Source organism: Rhipicephalus sanguineus, chromosome 7 (genome assembly GCF_013339695.2).
Source record: "Rhipicephalus sanguineus isolate Rsan-2018 chromosome 7, BIME_Rsan_1.4, whole genome shotgun sequence".
NCBI classification, from domain to species: Eukaryota; Metazoa; Arthropoda; class Arachnida; order Ixodida; family Ixodidae; genus Rhipicephalus; species Rhipicephalus sanguineus.
This window is the reverse complement of record NC_051182.1, coordinates 129,475,040-129,496,049: the sequence shown is the minus strand read 5'-3', so window position 1 is coordinate 129,496,049 and position 21,010 is coordinate 129,475,040. Positions and strand designations below refer to the sequence as shown.

General features: G+C 47.4%; 3 protein-coding genes across 4 annotated transcripts in view; 1 reads left to right on the top strand and 2 right to left on the bottom strand.

Moving 5' to 3' along the window:
* LOC119399918 (sphingosine kinase 1) overlaps nt 1-6,342 on the bottom strand; it is a 67,458-nt gene extending 61,116 nt beyond the window's left edge. Inside the window, exon 1 of the mRNA XM_037666808.2 lies at nt 5,665-6,342. Coding sequence (XP_037522736.1) covers nt 5,665-6,073 — 409 coding nt within the window. The 5' untranslated portion in view covers nt 6,074-6,342. The remainder of the gene's footprint in view (nt 1-5,664) is intronic.
* Nucleotides 6,343-6,806: 464 nt separating this feature from the next.
* LOC119399920 (60S ribosomal protein L18) overlaps nt 6,807-21,010 on the top strand; it is a 230,300-nt gene continuing 216,096 nt past the window's right edge. For both annotated transcript variants that reach the window (XM_049417897.1, XM_037666812.2), the window contains exons 1-5: nt 6,807-6,900; nt 7,027-7,113; nt 7,305-7,412; nt 10,460-10,558; nt 20,299-20,422. In XM_049417897.1, coding sequence (XP_049273854.1) covers nt 6,898-6,900; nt 7,027-7,113; nt 7,305-7,412; nt 10,460-10,558; nt 20,299-20,422 — 421 coding nt within the window. In that variant the 5' untranslated portion in view covers nt 6,807-6,897. The remainder of the gene's footprint in view (nt 6,901-7,026; nt 7,114-7,304; nt 7,413-10,459; nt 10,559-20,298; nt 20,423-21,010) is intronic.
* On the bottom strand, nt 10,870-11,902 carry LOC119399919 (uncharacterized). The gene is made up of 2 exons (XM_037666811.2): nt 11,462-11,902; nt 10,870-11,171 (listed from the first exon to the last, which is right to left on the bottom strand). Exons 1-2 carry the CDS (start codon nt 11,765-11,767, stop codon nt 10,884-10,886), a joined length of 594 nt encoding a protein of 197 aa, XP_037522739.1. The 5' UTR covers nt 11,768-11,902; the 3' UTR covers nt 10,870-10,883.

Genomic DNA, 21,010 nt, shown 5'->3' with positions numbered 1-21,010 from the left:
ATAAATAACAAGGACAAGTCAATAGCAAGGACAAATAAATAACAAGCAAATAACAAGGACAAGTAACAAGGACGAGGCAAACGCTTCGGCGATGAAAAAAAGACGAGATTTCAATGTATATACGCTGTAAATAAAATGTACAGTAGATAGGGCATAAATGATTAACTTTTGTGGAAGTGTTAAAGTACCTTTTTTTTTTTTCAAAGTAATGTCATTGATTTTCAAAACTTAATTGTGACGTACTATCGTCACTGAAACGCGCTTCCAGGTTAGCTGGTACACATTTCTTAGAAAATGAAGGCCGTGTTTTGATGTTGTTCCTTTCTTTGCTAAGTACTATCGTTACTTCCGGCCAGGTGTGATTTAATTTAAATATATTTTAAAAATTCTAGAGTAATCTAAGTTGACTACATCTTCAGGAGTAATTCTGACATCTCTAGTCGGTATGCGTGCGCTTGGTTTTATCCCCCCCCCCCTTGTTATTCTGCCGGCAGGAAAAGAAAAATATGCGCATATGTTGGTAGTCAGCTCTTAGTCGTAGTCAGTTTGCTGTCCGCCACGATGGTACAGGGGTTACGGCGCTCTGCTACTGACCCGAAGGTCGCGGGTTCGATTTCAGCCGTGGCAGTCCCATTTCGATGGAGGCGAAATACCAGACGCCATGGTGTTCTGCGCGATGTCAGTGAACGTCCGTCCCTACTGCGTGCCCCATAACCATATCGTGGTTTTGGCCCGTAAAACCTCAGACATTAATATTGCACAAATGTCAATGATCTTGCTCTACAACTTGTTTTTATTTTTTACACACGCCTCGCGTTCCCCCCCCCCCCCCCCCGTTTATTTCTGTACGTCACACTGTCTCAACTGTTACCTTCTGCGTACAAATCCCTGCTATGTAACGTCACTTCGTTTAATGCCTAGTGTGTTATATTACTTCAGTTGTAAGCTCGCCAGTACACAGGCTTCCAAGCTGTTCCCGGGCACTAACAGATGTTTGATTGATCTACTTCTCCTTACTGTTATTGTTTGTTTGTTGCTAAACGGCATCTGCTGGTAGAAAAAGGCTAACTGTCATTTTAAGCTTCTTTTTTTTCAGTTTTTTTTTTCTCGCTATTGCGAGGTGCAACCGAGAGAAAGTCGCGATTGAAATATCACGTTCATTTCGGTATACTTGGAAGCGCAAAACACACAAGATACACAAAAATAACTAGACAAGACGAGCGCTCACTTCGAACTACAGTTTATTTTCAGAAAGCTGCCAGGTTTTATCGCACACCAAAAGGCAAAAGCAACGGTGAAACGCACGCGTCCGCAAAAAACAAACTAACAAACGGTAAGCAACTATCATCTCGAAGATAAAAACCATGACAAAAAACAAAAGCTACCTTTGTCGCGCGAGGGTCAACAGCCGGTTGACTGACACACGTGACACCCAAACTCGCCCAAGTATCTGTTCTTCTAAATATCAAGTTGAGATATTCGTTTCTTTTTCTCTGAGTATACACGGAATAAATGCTACGTGGCGAAAATGCATGCTTATGTCACGGCAGTTAATGTTATCATCACCAGTGAACTGTCACAGAATTCTTTCCACGCACGTTAATTAACATACAGAAAAAGATCGGGGTCGGAGAAACAGCACTGTCATCAGAAAGTCTTGGCTGCCAACAGCTGTTGATGCAGGGGAGGAATGCACGCACTGTTACAGTGCCTAGAATGCACAGTATATTCTAGGCACTGCAGTACTACGCATGCGCACGGTTCTTCATTAGGAGGGGGGGGGGTGTTCTATGGTTCCATAATATTTTAGAGCAGCGCAAAAGACGGGACAAAGGACAAGAGGTTCACAGACGAGCGCTTACTCGCAACTGGCAGATTTATTAGAAGAACCGAGGAAAAGAAAACATACAGAAGGTGACCCAAATGATCTGTGTTATCGCCGCCACGTGGGGATCATACTAACATGCGCAAGGGCAAGAAAACCAAAAGAACCAAGAAATAGCGATAGGTGAAACTCTACCGTCATAATACCAGATAGGCAGCAGCAAGGTAAGCCAACAAAACCAGAAAAACAAAAACACAAAAGCCAAAGAGCGTCTATCTACCCCGCCTCCAAAAAACTAATTTCAGTTCGCGATAGCGCCACTGAAGGAGAGCTGATGCAACTCTCCCCAGCATTCTTAATGAAGAATGCTTCCATAACCTCACGCGCCGCATCATCCCTGTGCCTAAAAATAACGGTAGTTTTATGAAAAAGAGGCGTGCATTTGCAACCTTTACAGTGGGCAGCTAGATGTGGCCCATAATTGTTACTTAGATTATTTTTATGCTCTCTAAGACGGGTGTTTAGGCAGCGTCCCGTCTGTCCAATGTAACAACGCCCACACGTCACTGGGATGCTGTAGACAACACCTGAAGCACACGGCACAAACTGATTTTGATGCTTCGTGCTGCAATCCCCTTTTCGTGAGGTAGAACTTCTTTCAAGTTTATTGTGAACAGCAGCGCAAATCTTCCCAAGTCTGTTAGGGGCGCTAAAAACCACTTGCACGCCGTAGCGGGCACCAACTTTTTTTAGACAATGGGAGAACTTGTGCACATAGGGAATGACAGCGACGTTTCTTTTTGTGTTTTCATCCTTCTTTTGTGATACAAACTTCTCTTTTACCTGCTTCAGAAGCTTTTCACATTGGACAATTAAAGTCTGAGGCGGGAAGGCAGAACCCAACAGTCTATCTAACTGAAGGGAGAAGCTAGTGCTAATGAGGTGGCTACATGTTTTAGTGAGCGCTGAACGGAGGCAGGAAAGCGCAATGCCATCTTTGACTGTTTTAGAATGTGATGAGTTGTAACTTAAAAGTGGTTTTTTTGTTCTGGGGCAGAACATCCAACACGTGTGGTCATGGGAAAATACTAATTTTAGATCTAGAAACTGTAGACGTTGGTCTTTTGGGAGTTCAAACGTGAAGGTGAGACCAGAACTAACTTCCTTGAAAACCTCAAGAATATCTACAGCAAGCCTACAGGTGTCAAAATTTGGAATAAAAATAAGAAAATCGTCTACATAACGGAAAATTCGCTTGCTTAAGCCATTCAAATTATGTTCCAGCATCCTGTCGAATTTGCTCAGATAAATGTCACACAAGATGGGCGCAACCCTAGATCCTATACAGACCCCCGACGACTGTAAGAACAAATTTCCATCCCATCCTACTAGGGTCGACACAAGGTAAAAAGACAATAATTCCATAAAACCTTCAACACTGATGCCAGCTTTATCGCGGAAGCGAACTTCGTCTTTATCCTCGCAGATACATTCCTTGACATTTTGCAAAAGACGCTCATGTGGCAAGGAGTAGAAAACATCTTTGATGTCTATGCTGAAGGCAGAGCATGGACCTGGGTTTGTAACCTTAAGATACTGAACAACAGCTTCGGAATTGTGAGCACGGAACGGATCGGCAACAAAAAGATCCGATAGGTGCCTCTGAAGGTAGCTAGAAACTAGAGTTACTGAGCATATACAGTAACTCTACTAGAAACTGCATATTGCCATGTTCTTGGTTCTTTTGGTTTTCTTGCCCTCGCGCATGTTAGTATGATCCCCACGTGGCGGCGATAACACAGATCATTTGGGTCACCTTCTGTATGTTCTCTTTTCCTTGGTTCTTCTAATAAATCTGCCAGTTGCGAGTAAGCGCTCGTCTGTGAACTTCCTGTCCTTTGTCCCGTCTTTTGCGCTGCTCTAAAATATTATGGAACCTTACCAACTAGCCCAACTGTCGACCTTGCTGCAATATATTTCTATGGTTCACTCCTCCCCGCTCGCCTGACCTCCTCCCACTGGGGTCCTTACAGCCAGACCGCAGTGAAAACCCGAGGGTGGGGGGTTAAATGAAAGAGTATTCTGCTGAATTTCACGTTCAGCAATGAATCGGCGGATACGAGGTCAATGCCGATGACGCGTTCTACCTAAGCGTGTTCGACCCTGTACATCACCGAACGACAGTCGCTCGTGTAACAATACGTATGGAATCGTTCGCACCGCCAAACATACGCGAACACGTACAGTCGGCTTCGAAAGTTTATAGAGATCACTAGGTGTATTAAAACTTCTAATTTCCCAGCAATGTGTGACTGTTTTAGGTCTAACTGCACAGACCTCGTTAGCGCGTATAAGAACATGCCGGAAGTAAGTCTCCCTGCCGTAAAAGTAGAAATATTCAGCTTCTTTCTTTGCGTCTCGTGGTCCCTAAACTTCCGACGCCGACTACACGTCGTACACATGAATGAAGAAAAAAAAAATGAAGTAAAGTTTGGGCTAGTTGGTGCATTCTGGAACACACAATGCAGGGCTGCGCGAAAAAAACACGAACTAAGAAACGCAAGAGCACAGGACGGGCGCAAAAACTATTGCAGGCCAATACGAATACACGTCATCTAGACACGTGCCTATAAAAAAATGACACAGTATCAAATGCTTTACATGAATTTTCAGCGACACAGCCACGATATGAAGTATCTTCTTTAGCATACCAACCACATGGCGGAAATATCTAGCGTCCTGTGTACTCGGCATTTTTCGTCCGTCTTTTTTTTTTTTTTTTTTCGCGCAGCCCTGTATTATGCGTTAAAAAATACGGTGTCAAATGTCGGGCGTTATCGATTCTGAACTCTACGACCCCATTTGGAATACCGATAGCATTTTCGGAGAATCCAGGCATAGGTACTTATCACGGTGAAACGAAGGCGGGACAAAAAAAAAAAAAATGGGACGCATTTCCGATAAACTTTCCCACCTCCGGATGACCGAATTTCGCGGGCCCTAGAGACAAACAGCCGTTGGAAAGCCCGCACGCGATGCGACCGCAGATCGCATTTCGCGTTGGAGCAACGAGATAAGATCGGGCGAAAAAAAAGTGTGCGAAGGCTTCCGTAAACGAAATGTTATGCACGCGATGTACTGTGCGTGTTGTTTTGATGGGTGTGACGAAATAGACTGGCGTGACATACGGGCAGACAAGATACCGACGCTACCGTCTTCCGATTCCGCTTTACTGCAAACGGGAACGTTTCACGTTCTCAAGGATGCATTGCAATTCTTTTTTCCCACTATCCGAGCGGCGGAAGCAGACGACATCGGTGAAGATACGAAGCACGGCGAACGGAAGAAATGCCGTTCCTCCATATACAGGAAATTAGCGGACCCGAAATAGACGCGCGAGACCGCCAGGTCTCATCAGGTAGAAAACACAGGTGCAACACTCCGTACAGTACTACCTGCGGGCTAGACCGCGCTGTCATTAAAAAAAAAAATCGAAAACAAGCGCATTAACAGGCCCTCAAAGCGCGCGCTAAATGAATCGGGCCGCATAAAAAGCTAGCAGACGGACACGCGTCCGTCTGCCAACTTCTGGAAAGTCCGCATACGAAATTAACCCAATCCCGTTTGCCGGGCGAGCGGCCGCAACCCCGATGGCACGGCGATCGAACTACAGTGTACTAGACCACTGTAATCGAACGTTTTGAAACTCACTCGTTCGATGAAGCGATAAAGCGTTAAGTAGGATGAAAAGGGACGTAGAATGGCCCGATCAGGCAACGATGCGAGTGAGACTCGTTCTTTTTTTTTTTTTAATTAAGCACGCAAACAGATAAACTCACCGCCGCCTCGCTCGGGCTTGACGCCTCGGAGTAGCCAGAGGAATGCCGACTGCCATACTCGGGACACGGCTAGGTTCGCCTCGTACTCGTCACTCTGGTCCACCGCAAACACGTACGTCCTTTTCTGGCGTCGCTGGCACAGGTTCTGCTTCTTCTTCGGAATCAGGTGGTAGGCGTAGACACAGAAGTACGACACGCTCCTCTTCAAACCCGTGGCGTTTTCGGCTACGCGCATCACATGACAGCCGATCACGTCTTCTAGCTTCACCTCGGTGCGCGCTCGGTACTGCGCCAACCCCTTGCCCTTGACGCACGGCTCGAACACGAGTGAGCTCTCGTACAGCGTCACGTCGTAGTCGTCCTCGGCGTTCGGGTAAAGCCGGAACTTGTCCCTCAGCACGCACTGCATCGTTTTCGTTTTTGTTGCCGGCAGCAAGCAACACCTATTCACCTATGCGGAGGTGCTCAATGGCAGACGACACCGGTCAGGCAGACGACATGGCCGAGAGCAGCAGCCGACGCTCCTTAGCGGCAACAACACAGCGCCGGTAGTAGACGGCCGGGGCGACTGAAATGTTTTCCGTCGCGCGTGCAGGAAACGAACACGGCTGCATGCACGCAGCTGACACTCGGCACGAGAAGCGAAGCAACAACGCACAGAAAGAAAAACCACCGCAAGGCCTGTCTTCTTGATGATGATGACAGTTATTGGTAGGTACGTGGACAGACAAACGTTCATCTACCTTGAGGTAGATGCACGTCTTTGCTTTCTAGCGGCAGTGTTTCAAACTATAGCAATAATAAAATTGTTTAAACAATATTCCCATAATCTCTAAGAAACTGCTGAACAAATTATAAAATAAATACATTATTTAGGAGGTGTTGTCTTAATTCACGTTGTTTTATTTGAACTGCTAAGCAAAAGTAACAAATCTCTAAGGCTATGCTTGCAGCGTGAGATCAAAGCACGTTATAAGTGCTGTATTTGGGGCATTTGATGCTAAAGCTTGCGCTAAATGCAACGTTTTAATTTGAAACATTTAAAATTTTGAAGTTATATACATTTGTTTACTACTTTCGCAATGTTTACGTAGGAAATTTTCAAGTGACGTCACGGTCACCATTTTTAGAAACATTTTAGACCGGAGGTGGTCGTATCGAGCCGATGCCGATCCAAAGTCGTTGTCGTTCCTTGTTTCCCATGATCCTCTTCTTTTCGCGTGTATATCCGCCATGGTGAGTTTCATGTCGTGCGAATTGTCATCTAAATCCATTAAATCGGCTCAATGCTCCGCTTGGGATCCCATCTAATTTGTGTCACCGCGAGCGACCAATTCCCCACAATGTCCTTTCTGTGCGCAGGGTATCGATATATGCCACAAGTACGACCGCAAGGTCCGCAGGACGCGGCCCAAGAGCGAGAATGTCTACCTCGGCCTCCTGGTTAAGGTAAGCGTCGGCGATGTCTTTTTTTGAAACGAGAGTTGCCTAGATCTCGTGCCTAACGTTGCGCATACGCAAGCTTCGAAGCTCGTTGTTGCCGCCAGCATTCGATGTTTTGTGACTTTGTTGCGTGACGCGCGCTGGTCGCTTCGGCGCGAGTCCGAAGCCGGTGGCTTGAAAACACCTTGTCTCCGCAGGTCTACCGTTTCCTGGCGCGCAGGACCAACGCCAAGTTCAACAAGATCGTCTTGAGACGCCTCTTCATGAGCCGCATCAACCGGCCGGTGACGTCTCTCGCTCGCGTGGTGCGTGTTTCTGCGCTTCTTCTTTCGATAAGATCCCTTGTGTGCGCGCATGCTGGTGCTCTTGATACCCGTGCCACACGGGCACAGAAGATGGCGTTAACATCCTAATGCTTTAAGATTTAATGTCATTTGCGCGATGCCACACAGACAAATCAAATGGCACTCGTCACCTTTTAACAAATCTTGTGTTATTCTCTAATTGCACTATAGCGCTATTCACGTCAGAATTGCAACGGCTTCGTCATGACAGGCGCCATGTAGGATCCTAGGCTTCGGATTCAACATGCGTGACTGAAGGGGCAGTGGTCGGTTGCAATGTCGTAAAAAACAGCTACATACACGAGCTGATGGCACAATAACATGCTTACTTCCACACTCCACTAGTTTTGAACGCAGATCAAATTTGCTAAAATGCATCCTCATATTTTATTGTGCTAAAATTGCTCACTTCAACAGTCATCGTCATTGACATCATCTGGTCAGATGCCATTAAATGCACGAGACTAAAAAGCCACCTAAACATCGCCCAATGTTAGCGGTGTAAGCATGTTTCATGTTGGCTACCTTGTGCCGCCGAGCAAAACTAGCGCCGTGGTGTACCCAGAAATTCCCTAGTCAAGTTGGCGAGAGCAGACGAGAGCAACGAGAGGCCGAGTTGAAACTTGAAGTTAGAGGCACTTGATGGCGTGTCTTCTTTAAAGATTTTGTGTATCTGTGTCATGCTTTGTTGTGTTACCTCGCGAATGTTCGCTTAGAAGTGACTGAGATTGCTAAGACATCGACTCTGCTGTCAGTTTGGATGAAGCGCGAAAGACAGGGACAGAAAAGGCACACATACCACCACACATATTGCGCTACGTGTGGGTGTGTGTGTGCCTTTTCTGTCCCTGTCTTTCGCGCTGCTCCCTTAAGTTATGTTGAACCAACTAGCCAACAAGTTCACTCTTCAAGGTATCAGTGGTGTTCCGATGTAAGCGCCTGGTATAATTCAGTGCACTCCAGAATGAGGGATTTGCCTTGTTAAGCTTCACCGCTGCACAGTGGCGTTATGCGAAGAAAACTAAACGTCACGCTGTGAAGCTCTAGCCCTTCGTGGCCGAGAAGGGTTCGCTGCCGCAAAGTGGTTGATAAAACATTTACGGCTTCGAAGCAACTTGAAGGAATCAATCATCTCATGAGACTGTCCGAGACGTGTTAATATGAAAGCTTACAGGCGTATTTTCCAGTTGTAATAATGGATATATCGAATTATTTCGCGATCCCCTTCGAATCCGATGGGTCCGACGGTCGTCAAGTGAGGAAACTTGAGGCACTCGAGAGTGTGCGTTGCGTTAAAATGTCTGTGTATGCCCTGCTTTATGTTACCTCACGTTTGTTCGCTTGAATTTATACAGATTCTTAAGACTATCAGCAGCGCTAATAAATCCATCATCTGCGCATTTATTATTTGACCTGAAATGTAGCAGCTGGCGTTTGAAGTAGACATCCGTAGCGGCGCCTCGTCGCAATTTTGCAGCAAGTTGACACTATGCGACCACGCTGAATTCAGGCCACGTGATTCATTGGTATCTTGTAATAATTTCTGTTGGCATAATTAAGTTTCTCCATGACACTATTCCAAGCTATTCCAAGAAGTGGCTTGGTCTGTTCTCTAATGTAGAGGGTTGCTGCTAATTCGTTTGCGTGGCGGGTAGAAGAATTGAAGAAACCTTTGCTATGCACTGGCGCATTTATTAGACGTTTGGGTGCTCGTACGGTGACTGGAGACTGCGTGGGCGCCTTTTTTTGTAATTAAAGAAGACAAAGCATCAGGTAACGTATGTGGCAGTTACGATTTCCCTGCTGGTGGGCTTCGCTGCACAACGAATCACCGATGCACAGTACATGCTTTGTGGCATAACACAACTGCAATGCCATAAAGCTGACTATAGTGAATCTGTCATCTTGTAGCACGTATATATAATGTAAATATATAGTGCATTGAATCCAAGGGGCAGTGCAAGCATGGCGTAAACAAGCAGGGTACGAGTCAAAATATGGGCGGCGTGCGCAGCACAGATTTCTTTGCGCTCCACAATGAAGGAATTGCTTTGTAAGTTTTACCGCTACACAGGGGTGTAATGCGACGAAAATTAAATGCCACGCTGTGAAGTTTGCTACCTGTGGCTGCAATTAGTTGCCGGAAAGAGTATCGCCAGGTTGTTTCAGACTGATCTGACGAGAAAATAAGCAATCTGCATCGCTGCACCTAGTACACACATACTGTGCCCTAAGTAGGGAGGCCGGCTTCGGCATGACGCTCGTTCGCGTGGTGGCTCGATCGCCACAAGCATTTGTTTAAAACAAGCAATAATATTGATTATTCTGTGACTATATCGCGGAATATTGGAGCTAAACGTTTTTCTAAGGCACCTTTTGGGAAAAGCTGGCTTTTCTGGAACCACGAGACAAGTTCCGATCATGTCTCAAACTTCGTCTTCCAAAAAGGACCAGCTTCGTAAACTAATGCGCTTGATACGCTAGCAAGGTTAACACAAAAATGAAACCTAATGCACTGTGCGGCTATGCCTGCGCAGTGATCTCATTGAGCTGAAGCAAAACTGATTCCCCCGCCTTGCGAACTGCGTGCCCCTTAGTCAAAAAGTGGCCCTTCTCAAACAAAGCAGCAAGTATGCACCTTATTCGTGCGTCCATTAAATCAAGCCACCTGCATTTCCATGGTTAAATCGCATGATCAACGTCTCACATGCACGTAGAGCCACGGGACTAGGCTAGGTACATCTCGCTTGGAATTTCCTAGGGACAGCACCAAAAAGTGGTCTGGCAACGCGGGCATGTTTTGGTGGCTTTTTAGTCGCTCCCCCATTAAATCTAGGTGTGATGCAGCTCCGGTGCAAAAAGAAATATGCCATTTATTAACTTATTGCCGTAACTACTGAATGTCGTATCTTGTGCCCGCGTTGCATAGGTATGACACTGTGTGGTGGCACTAGCGTCAAGAGGGGATTCTCCTAACATCCCTCCATCCTTCGGTAATGACATCGCAGGTCCGCTTCATGAAGAAACCCGGCCGCGAAGGACTCATCGCCGTGATTGTCGGCACAGTGACCGACGACCTGCGCATCTACGAGGTGCCCAAGCTGCGCGTGAGTGACCATCTTGACTGCCCCTTTATTTCATGTGCATTGTTTGTGTTAAGTATCTTAAAGGGACACTAAAGGCAAATAAAAATTTATATCAGTGTTACGTTTGCAACAGACGTGCCGAAAAGACCAGACAAGTTCCGGGTGAACGACGTTTATTGACCCATGCTTGTGGGTTCGTGGCTACGGCAAGAAAGAGCGCCGATAGCAAGCGGCACTCCGCTTTTTAACACCTAGCGGCGCATGCGCACTTCGCAGAGTGCTCTTATCAATGGAGCGCCAGCCGACACAACACCACCTCCCCTCCTTTTTAATAACGCACACCAAGTCATTCAGAGTCCAGCTTGGAATCTATCTGGTGGGCGACGATTTCGCATGGGGTAGCGTCTTGCATCGGCGGGTGCTGGTGTTGCCTGTGGCGTAACCGGAGTCGCCCTGGACGGTTGTGGAGTCGGAGGAACTGGTGCGTCGCCAGTCTCAGGAAAAACCAGGAACTCGCTGGTCGTAGCTTCGCCAGCTGTTCCATGCGTAGGGTTAACGTCCTCTGCAGGTCTGTGCAGCAGTTGATCCTGGTGGCGACGCCAGGTGAAGGTGCCCCTCTGTGTGGTTGCACGCACTTTGAAAGAGACAGGACCTGTTTGAGCAACAATCACAGCGGGAGTCCACTTTGTTTTTCCACAATAATTACGTGCTAACACGTTGTCGCCTACCAAGAAATGACGTTCGCGACACGGGACGACTTAGTGCCTGAGTGCACTGTCTGTGGGCTACTCTTTCCCCCACGGAGGGCTTTACGGCATCTAGCCGACTGCGTAAGCGTCGTCCCAGGAGCAGTGTGGCTGGTGATTCACGCGTCGTCGCATGCGGCGTGTTGCGATACGACAGCAAAAATTTATGCAGCTTTACCTGCAGTGTCTCTCCTGTGCCGTCTTTGCGGAGGGCGTTCTTTAAGGTCTGAATGAAACGCTCTGCCAGCCCATTGGAGCTGGGGTGGTAGGGAGCCGTGAGGACGTGCCGTGCCCCCATTGCCTGCACGAAGTGCTTGAACTCCTGCGAAACAAATTGAGGTCCATTATCGGAAACAATTGTTTCAGGGAAACCAAAACGTGCGAAGAGCTCGGTCAAACAACGAATCGTGCTTTCTGCAGTTGTCGAGCGCATTTCGAAAACCTCTGGCCATTTGGAATGTGCGTCGACCACTACTAAAAGCATGGTATTCTGAAAGGGTCCTGCAAAGTCTACGTGAACACGCTGCCACGGTGAAGTCGGCCATGACCACGGGTGCAGAGGTGCGCTGATTGGCGCGTTACGTTGCTCTTGACAACTAGCGCAGCTTTTGATGCGACGTTCGAGGTTCGCCTTCAGCGTTGGCCACCATACGTAGCTGCGCGCTAGTTCTTTGCTGCGCACGATGCCGGGATGGCCGTCATGGAGTTCGTCGAGAACGAACCCTTGCAGCTTTGCAGGGACGACTACTCTTGTGCCCAGCATGACACATCCCTGATGCACCGTCAGCTCGTTGCACCTGCGAAAAAAAGGCTTCAAGTGCTCATCCGTGATCGACGTGGGCCATCCAACATTTGTGAATTCCTTCACTTGACAAAGAATTCGGTCTTTACTCGTGGCAACCGCGACATCTCGACTAGAAACAGGCAACGAGTCCAAGCGCAACGAATAAAACGCTTCTTCTGTTTCTTTGGTTTCCGCTTCACGATCTGGCAGCGGCAGACGCGAGCAGAAATCGGCTTCCGCGTTCTCGCTTGATTTCTTGAAGATAAGATTGTACGAGTACGCTGCCAACGTCACGGCCCAGCGTTGCAACCGAGCAGCCGCGATGGTGGGAATTCCAGTTGTCGGGCCCAATATTGTTTGAAGAGGCTTATGGTCTGTGACCAAGGTGAATGAGCGCCCATAAAGATAGAAGTGGAACTTCTTTACACCAAAAATGATGGCTAACGCTTCCTTCTCCAGTTGACTGTATTTCTTTTCCGCTTCGGATAGCGTTCTTGAAGCGTAAGCAATGGGTCGTGCGCTGCCGTCATCGTAGACATGAAATAGGACAGCTCCTACACCATACTGTGACGCGTCGCATGCCAGCCTAAGTTGTCTTTCAGGCTCATAATGGGCGAGCGTAGGTGGTTGCGCCAGCATAGTTTTTACTTGGTTGAACGCTTTTCGAGCATGCTCATCCCAGTGCCACGCTACCTTTTTCTGCAGAAGCCTGTAAAATGGTTTAGCTATCGTAGCTAACTGGGGCACGAACTTGCTGTAGTAGTTGATAATGCCCAACAAAGATTGAAGCTGCTTCTTAGACTTCGGCTCTGGTGCCTGGAGAAGTGCGTCAACTATATCAGACAACGGGGATATGCCTTCAGCGCTGATTTTGTGGCCAAGGTAGTGAAGTTCGCTTCGGAAAAACGAGCACTTCTCTTTCTTTACTCTGACGCCTCGGTTTTGAAGACGCTCTAGCAGCGCTTCGAGATTGGCTAAGTGGTCCTCTGTTGTTTTCCCCGTCACCAGAATATCATCTAGGTAGCAGCAAACACCCTTGAGGCCCTTCAACATAGTGTCCATTATCCTTTGGAAAATTCCCGGCGCGGAAGAGATTCCAAAAGGTAATCTGTTGACAACGAACAATCCCTTGTGCGTATTCAAGGTTAGGAATTGCTTTGAGGCATCGGACATCACCACTTGCTGGTAAGCGCGGTTCAGGTCGATCTTTGAAAAATGTGTGCCTCCGGACAGAGCCGCGAACAAGTCATCGACCTTCGGTAGCGGATAACGGGTGACGTCAAGGCACGGATTCACTGTCACCTTATAATCACCACAGAGGCGTATGCCACCGTCTTTTTTGATAACAGGTACCACTGGCTTAGCGTAATCTGATGTCGCAACGGCTGTTATGATGCCCATTTTTTCCATCTTGGAAAGCTCAGCCTCGACCGCCTTTTGCAGCGCGAACGGCACGTTTCTTGCTTTGAGAAACTTCGGTGCCTGATTGGGCTTGAAATGCAGCTCGGCCTTTTCTTCGGTAATCATGCCTAGCTGATCTTTAAAAAGAGAGTCGTACTTTCTGATCAAAGCGTGTAGCCTTTCTTCTAAACGACAAGAAATGGGCAGCTCTGACCTTGGCAGATGGTGGACGTTCCAGATTTTGCTCCACTCCAGCCTAATTGCCTGAAGCCATTCCCGACCTAGCAATGCTGGTCCCTCCTGGTCGACGACGTATAAAGGCAGGCGCGCCTCGTTGCCGCCGTGCTGCACCTTGACCTGTAGGACGCCTTTTGGTATCACCAGGGCTCCTGTGTAGGTGCGCAACTTGACTTCTGTAGGCTCGAGTCTGGTTGATGAAAAAAATTGGCGGTATTGTTTGAAAGGCATGACTGTGACGGCGGCACCTGTGTCTAGCTCCATAGACACTGCCACATCATTTACTTTCATCGGTACCATGATAGGCTCAATACTAGGAGCAGATACACCCTTTACGGCTACCACTTCTGAGTGGGATACCACCGCTAATGTTTTTACAGGGCTCTTGATGGGGCGTTTCCCCCGCGCCGTGCCGGAGGCGCTACGGCAGACTCGTTGAAGGTGCCCCCTTTTGTTGCACTTATAGCATTTGTCGTTTAAGTGGGGACACGCTTTGCCGAAATGTTTCGGCGACCCGCAGCGAAAACATGCCTGCGACTGGACACTCGAAGCCGCCTCTACTTTATGTATGGCGTTGGCTGCAGGCACACCCGTGCGGGCTTCAGCCGTGCTTTTAGTTGCCGCCTCCATAGCCAGAGCGCGCTCTACTGCTCTCTGAAACGTGAGTTTGCTGTCCTCAGTGAACAACACTCGCTGCATATCCTCTCTTAACAAACCGCATACGAAGCGATCCCGGAGGGATTCGTCTAACGAGCTTCCAAAATCACAGGTTCGTGCTAGCTTCCGTAGCTCGGCAACGTAATCAGAAATGGACTCGCCTTCGACTTGCTGTCTCCTGTGGAACTTCGCTCGCTCGCCTATAACCGAAGGTTTCGGCGACAGATGGTCCCCCAGGGTCTTCTTCAGTACCTCGAAGCTCTTCGTTGAAGGCAGCTCCGGGGCGACCAGCGATTTCAGAAGACTGTAGGTTCTGGGACCGATGATGCTCAGAAATGCATGTACTCTGTCACCTTCGGGAACACGGTTGACGATTAGAAACGACGTTAGCCGCTCTTCGTACGACGCCCAGTCATTCGTGGAAACGTCGAATGGTTCCATCTGGCCCAGTTGAGCAGCAAACTGCGTCGAACCTGCACTGGCTTCTTCGTTCATGATATCAGTCAGCGAATAAAATGCAGCACTCTTCAATCGTCGATACTGAACAGAGGCTGAATGCCGAGAACACTTGCCTTCCTTGACGCTGTGCAACTCTTCAAAGTCCCATCTTCGTCGCCAAGTGTTACGTTTGCAACAGACGTGCCGAAAAGACCAGACAAGTTCCGGGTGAACGACGTTTATTGACCCATGCTTGTGGGTTCGTGGCTACGGCAAGAAAGAGCGCCGATAGCAAGCGGCACTCCGCTTTTTAAGGGGAGACGCGGGTCTTGGAACGGTCAAAAATGGTCAAAAAATCGATTTTTCGCAAAGCTTATTTTCGAGGCGTTTGTACTTCTGAGCACCTACTCTCAAATTGCTAACGCTAAATTCGGTCGGGAAACGCGATAAAATCGGCTTTCAAAGCACCCCGGCAGCACTAAAATGTCCCCAAAAGGACGAAATTTGTTCGAACTTCCCGCGCGCGCCATGAGCGTTGCAGCGGGCCGAGCGCCGCCATCTTGGGCTAGATTTGAAGCTGTTTTCTTTGTGCACATTTTGCGCCATCTCAAAATGGCGTCGCTCAAGCAGAACGGCCGCCGTCGCGGGTTTTCTGAAGGTCGTTTCCAGGCCACTGATTGGCTCTCACGCGGCGCGCTTTTCAAGCGCGCCTTTCCGAGTCTCCCATTGGCTGGCGCGACCGACACGTCATTTTTTTTTTCTTTGTGTTTGGTTCTCCGCCGTGGCTGTCCGTTTGTGTGCGCCTGCTTTTGCGATCGTGCGTGTTTCTCGACGGACCGTGTCTCTACTTTGTGCCGGTAGTTTTTCCACGCGATCGAGATGCCTGGAGACTCTCGTCTGAAACCATCGACGCAACGAGCTTTTGGAAGCCGTAAAAAACGGGCTTGGAACAAGAAGGCGCCGGCTACAAGTGCACCGTCGGCAGCGGAGTTGGAGTCGCGGCCGGACCCTTTGGACCTGCCGGGAACTTCAACTGACGACACCGTGGGACCAAGTTCGACTAGCGAAACACTTCGGGTTGATGCCGCGTACTACTCAACGGCGGAGCAGGCGCAGCGAGTTGAGAGATCGGCGCAAACGAAGACCGTTCTGTCTGGAAAGTCGGCTAACCAGCGCAAGTTCGACCTTCTTGGAGTAAGCGCGGAGTGCCAGACCGGTGACGCCGGGACCGATTTTTTGCTCGTCGATATGAAAGTTTTGAATAACTTTTTTGCACAAGCGAAGTGCGACAAATGCGACGCAAAAAGTCTCAGCGTGAGGAAGGCAACGGACAAGGAGTACGGCCTTGCGGTAAAGCTTATTTTTTCTTGCAGCAGTTGTGATTTCGAGAAGAAGCAATTTTCTTCTCCGAGAGTGAGCGGAACTGCCACCATCACTCCCTTCGAAGTCAACATGAGGGCCATGAAGGGGATACAGATGATAGGCAAAGGTGTTACTGCCCTTTCGGACTTTTGTGCGTGTGCGTGTATGAACCTTTCGCACCGAGGCTTGCACCACAAGACGTTTCAGGGACACCTAAAAAGTTTAGTGAAAGCCTGCGAAAACACAGCGACTGAAAGTGAAGCTGCTAGTGTGGCAGTAATAAAAGAGCTGTATACAGACTTCCTGAACCCCATAGGGAACATCGATGTTGTGTTCGACGGCTCATGGATGACGCGAGGTCGGAGCTCACACATAGGTGTGGGCTGCATCATTGAGCTCTACACTGGCCTTGTAATTGACCATGTTGTTTACTCAAACTTTTGTCTCGGCTGTGCCCTGGGACCACAGCCTAGAAAAAGACTCTCTGCGTTTACGCAAGGCAAATGCAACTCATCTGAAGAGCACCAACACAAAAAAGACTCTTGCAAGGAGACACAAAACGGGTGCAACTGAAGATTACAGTCCTGGACTACTTTGAAGGTATTCTCTCAAGCATAGCAACCTATTACCCAGGGTAACATGCTGCCTAACATCTAGAAGGTTCTTCCTAAAGACTGAAAAGACATGAGCAGCCAGTCGCTTGAGCCTCATACCCCATGGCTTTTCCAGAACCCCCCAGCCGCTTGTCATGGTGGGGTTTTGATCATGCTTTGCACATTGGAAAATTTTTTTAGATATGATTCCTTGGGTGGAACAAGACACTTTCTGTTTTGTTTTGAAGGGAAACAGATGGGGAACATGTGAATAAAATTTATGGTTAAAGGTTCCTTTTAGAAATTTATACAGTGCGTGTCAATCTTCAAACGCGATTTTCTCAGCTTCACATTTTTGCCAACTTGACCAGCCTTACGGATCTTTTCATTATGTTTTTGTAAGGTAATTTTGAGAAATTTTATACCGTTGAATTCGTAAGAAATAGGACTGTGGAGCTATGCTATTTTTTTGTGGCTAAGATGAACATATGAAATTTTGTGAACAATAATGTGAGCTAATTGCATTTCAAGATTACACAATGTCAATACAATTGAAAGTTCTTATATGATGATATATCTCAGTGACAATATAAATAGCATAGCTCCACATGGCAGGTCTTTGGCTACAGCTGCATCTTAAACAGAACCTAAAAATACTGAGGGAAAGTGTCTTAATGACCCGTAAGAAATTACCTAATTAGATTTCACTTATGCTCTCACAATTTGATAACTAATTGAAGTACATGAAAACTAATTATATTTTTGAAAACAGGAGGAAGAAATACATATACACACCCAATTTCATTACAATATCTCCAATAATAAAACTTTTCGTTTCGAGACCAGTGTCTCCCCTTAACACCTAGCGGCACATGCGCACTTCGCAGAGTGCTCTTATCAATGGAGCGCCAGCCGACACAACAATCAGAGTTAAAGGTCAGTGTTTGAGAATGATAGCAGTGCTCTAGTAATCGAGAAATTAAGGTCATTGTTGGACACTATATGCGCCACCAGTGGGATGTTTTGGAATGAGCCCGATGATGTCGAGTACAAATTATCATTAGTATTCAAGCTACTTATGATAAAAAAAGAACATTCTGAGCATTGCAAGCCGTAATAAAATGCTGCTGGTACGTTTCTATTTGATTCATGAAAAAAAAGAACTCTACGTTACAGTGGAGAACTGCATGGGTTGTGCAAAAGTTCCTATTCGCAGGGCTGCGGTCTGGTCGCGTCTCAGTGATGGTTTCATTATCGCGTACTGCTGCGTGTGCCTCGCACGCTCATAAAAGTTGCTCTAACGAAGAGTTTGACAAAATGCCATGTCCATGTGATGTGCAGTGTGGCCTTCAGAGTGGAAACCGCTGTGTCAGCTGTGGGGCAGTAAAGGCAGTCAACATTGGGCAGTGCAAATGCTACGTCGGAGGCCTTTTTCAGGCGCGTGATTTGAAGTGTGCTAACGCTGTGTGGACTACTCTAACGTGATTTTCATTCAGAATAAGCATTTCCTTGGCGCGAAACAAGGGCTACGAGGTTTCTGGAATGCTATTTCAACAATCAACATCGACTTAGCATTTGCGTTTATTGTCCCTTTAACTCGTGTCGCAAGCTTACACTGCAAGTGACATTGGTTAGGGACATGTGCCTGTGCTTAAAGGGACACTAAGGCAAATATTAAGTCAGCGTTGATTGTTGAAATAGCGGTCCAGAATCCTCGTAGTGCTACTTGTTAGGGACATGTGCCTGTGCTTAAAGGGACACTAAGGCAAATATTAAGTCAGCGTTGATTGTTGAAATAGCGGTCCAGAATCCTCGTAGTGCTACTTTTATGCCAAGAAAGTGCTTATCTAGAAATAAAATCACGTTTCAGTGGTCCGCATCGCGTTAGCGCACTTCAAATCACCTGCCTGAAAAAGGCCTCCGACGTAGCTTTCATACGTCACTGCTACGTGCATACGTCACTTTCATACGTCACTGCTGCCGTGCCCAACGTTGCCCGCCACCTTTACTGCGCGGCCGCTGACACTAGTAGCAGCAGAGCGAAAGTAGAGGGACCCACAGCAGGAACAACGGCCATCGCAGCTTGCTGCAATCTCCACAATGGATGTGGACGAAGAACTTGACAACGAGACATTGGCTCACGACGCTAGGCTCCAATTCAGCGACTTGAGCCCCGATGAACGCGGTATGCTGCTGAGGGCTCGTAGTGCCGGCGTTGTTGCATGCAGCATTTTGTCGAACTTTCTGTCGGAGCGACTTTCACGAGCACGCAAAACACACGCGGCAGTACGCAATCCTGAAACTACCACTGAGATGCGACTGCGTGAGCGAAGCAGGGTGCCGGTTGAAGTGCAGTTCGGCGAAAATGGAACCTTTGAATCATACGCGCCGTTACCCATGGCAATGCCACGGAGGTTCTTTTTTCAATGAATCAAACGGAAATGAACAAACAGCATTTTATTACGTCTCTTGACGCACGGAAGGTTCTTTTTTTATAGCTGCTAGTTTGATTACTAGTGATTTATTGTAGGCAGACAGTTTGCGGACTATTAGTATATGTGACGGAATCGTCATGTTCATGCTTTTTACGATTTCGGAAAACTGTATCGAGGTCTGCAGTGCTTTAATTTAAGCCTTAAATACACATATTTTGTATTTCGAATTCTCGATATATCGAACTATTTTGCGATCCCCTTCTAGTTTGATATATCCGGCATCGACTGTATATATGTTTGCATTGTTCCATTCTCCAGTATACAGAGGCGTCACTGGCCAAAGAATTAGACGCGAGCACGGCCTTGCAGGTGTTTTAATATTACATCAAGCGTGAATGCTCATCCAGTTTAGCTGCGCAGACTCCTTGCGAGTGTTGTCAAAGTTGGAAGTTCGCAGGGTGCACCCATCTGACTATGCTGAAAATGGCAGTGGCAATTTAAGATGTGCAGAAAGGAATGTTATTTGGGAGAGGACACACAGTCCTGATGGTGAAGTGGGTACTGTGCATGGGGATGTATTGCATGTCGTTTTACAGTGTGTGTGCTTTCGTGGACTGAAATTTCGGCAGAAGCACATTGCTGGTGCGTCACACTCGGCGATACCGCAGACCCACATTAGTGAACTGCGATGTCAATGCACGTTCAAGAACATTAGATGTCTAAATTTCGCGAGCCTTCTACTATGGCCTGCCTTAGAGACCATGTCTTTGGCGCATATTGCTACAGTTATTATTATTATTATTATTATTATTATTATTATTATTATTATTATTATTATTATTATTATTATTATAGAACCCACATTGTTTCGTTCCTTCCCACATGCGGGCCCCGGTTCCAAGAGTGGCATCTTATGGCGCTCCACCACAGTAGAGCTCTAGTTTCTTACAATTTTTGGTGGCCTTTCCATAGCAATGCCAAAGTTTGCCATAATTGGCTATGCTATCGTTAATTACATGTTACGTTAGGCTGATCCTCACATTGCTGATGGTTGCCCCCTTCTAATAACGACAAAACCAGGAAAGCATGGTATCCTTTCAAATTGCAGGTGTGCGCCCTCAAAGTGACTGAGAGAGCCCGCGCTCGCATCCTGAAGGCTGGCGGTGAAATCCTCACCTTTGATGAGCTGGCCGTGAAGGCCCCCAAGGGCAAGGGCACCGTGCTCATGCAGGGTGAGTTTAATCGTTTTGTACGTTGCAGTAGAATGCTCTGTAACCGCAAACCCGTCTCTCCTGTGAGGCATGTTGTGTTGCCGCTAGCAGTATGTGCTAGTGGAAACGTGTCGTGTTTTCCTCCGCATAACATGCATAAGAGAAGGGTATATAACAGTTGCATCTTACTGGTACATTAATGGGCGGGGGGGGGCAGAAACCTTGTGGCTTACACAGAGGGTTAAACGTAAAATTGAGCACGACGCAGTGAGTCTTGGAAAAAAAATAAGTGTAGCCTTAAGGGACAAGAAGAGAGCAGTGTGTGTCAGGCAACAAATGGGTGTTAGGTGCATCTTAGTCGAAATTAAGAAGGAGAGATGGACAGGGGCAGGGCATGTTGTGTGAAGGCAAGATAACTGCTGGTCATTGAAAGTAACAAACTGGATTCCAAGATAAGGCAAGTGTGTGATGGGGAGGCTGAAAGTTAGGTGGGCATGTGAGATTAAAAGGTTTGCATGTATAACGCGGCTGCCGCAAGTATAAGACTGAGTTAATTGGCAAAACATGAGAATGGTCTTTGCCCAGCCGTGGGCGTTGTCAGGATTGTGA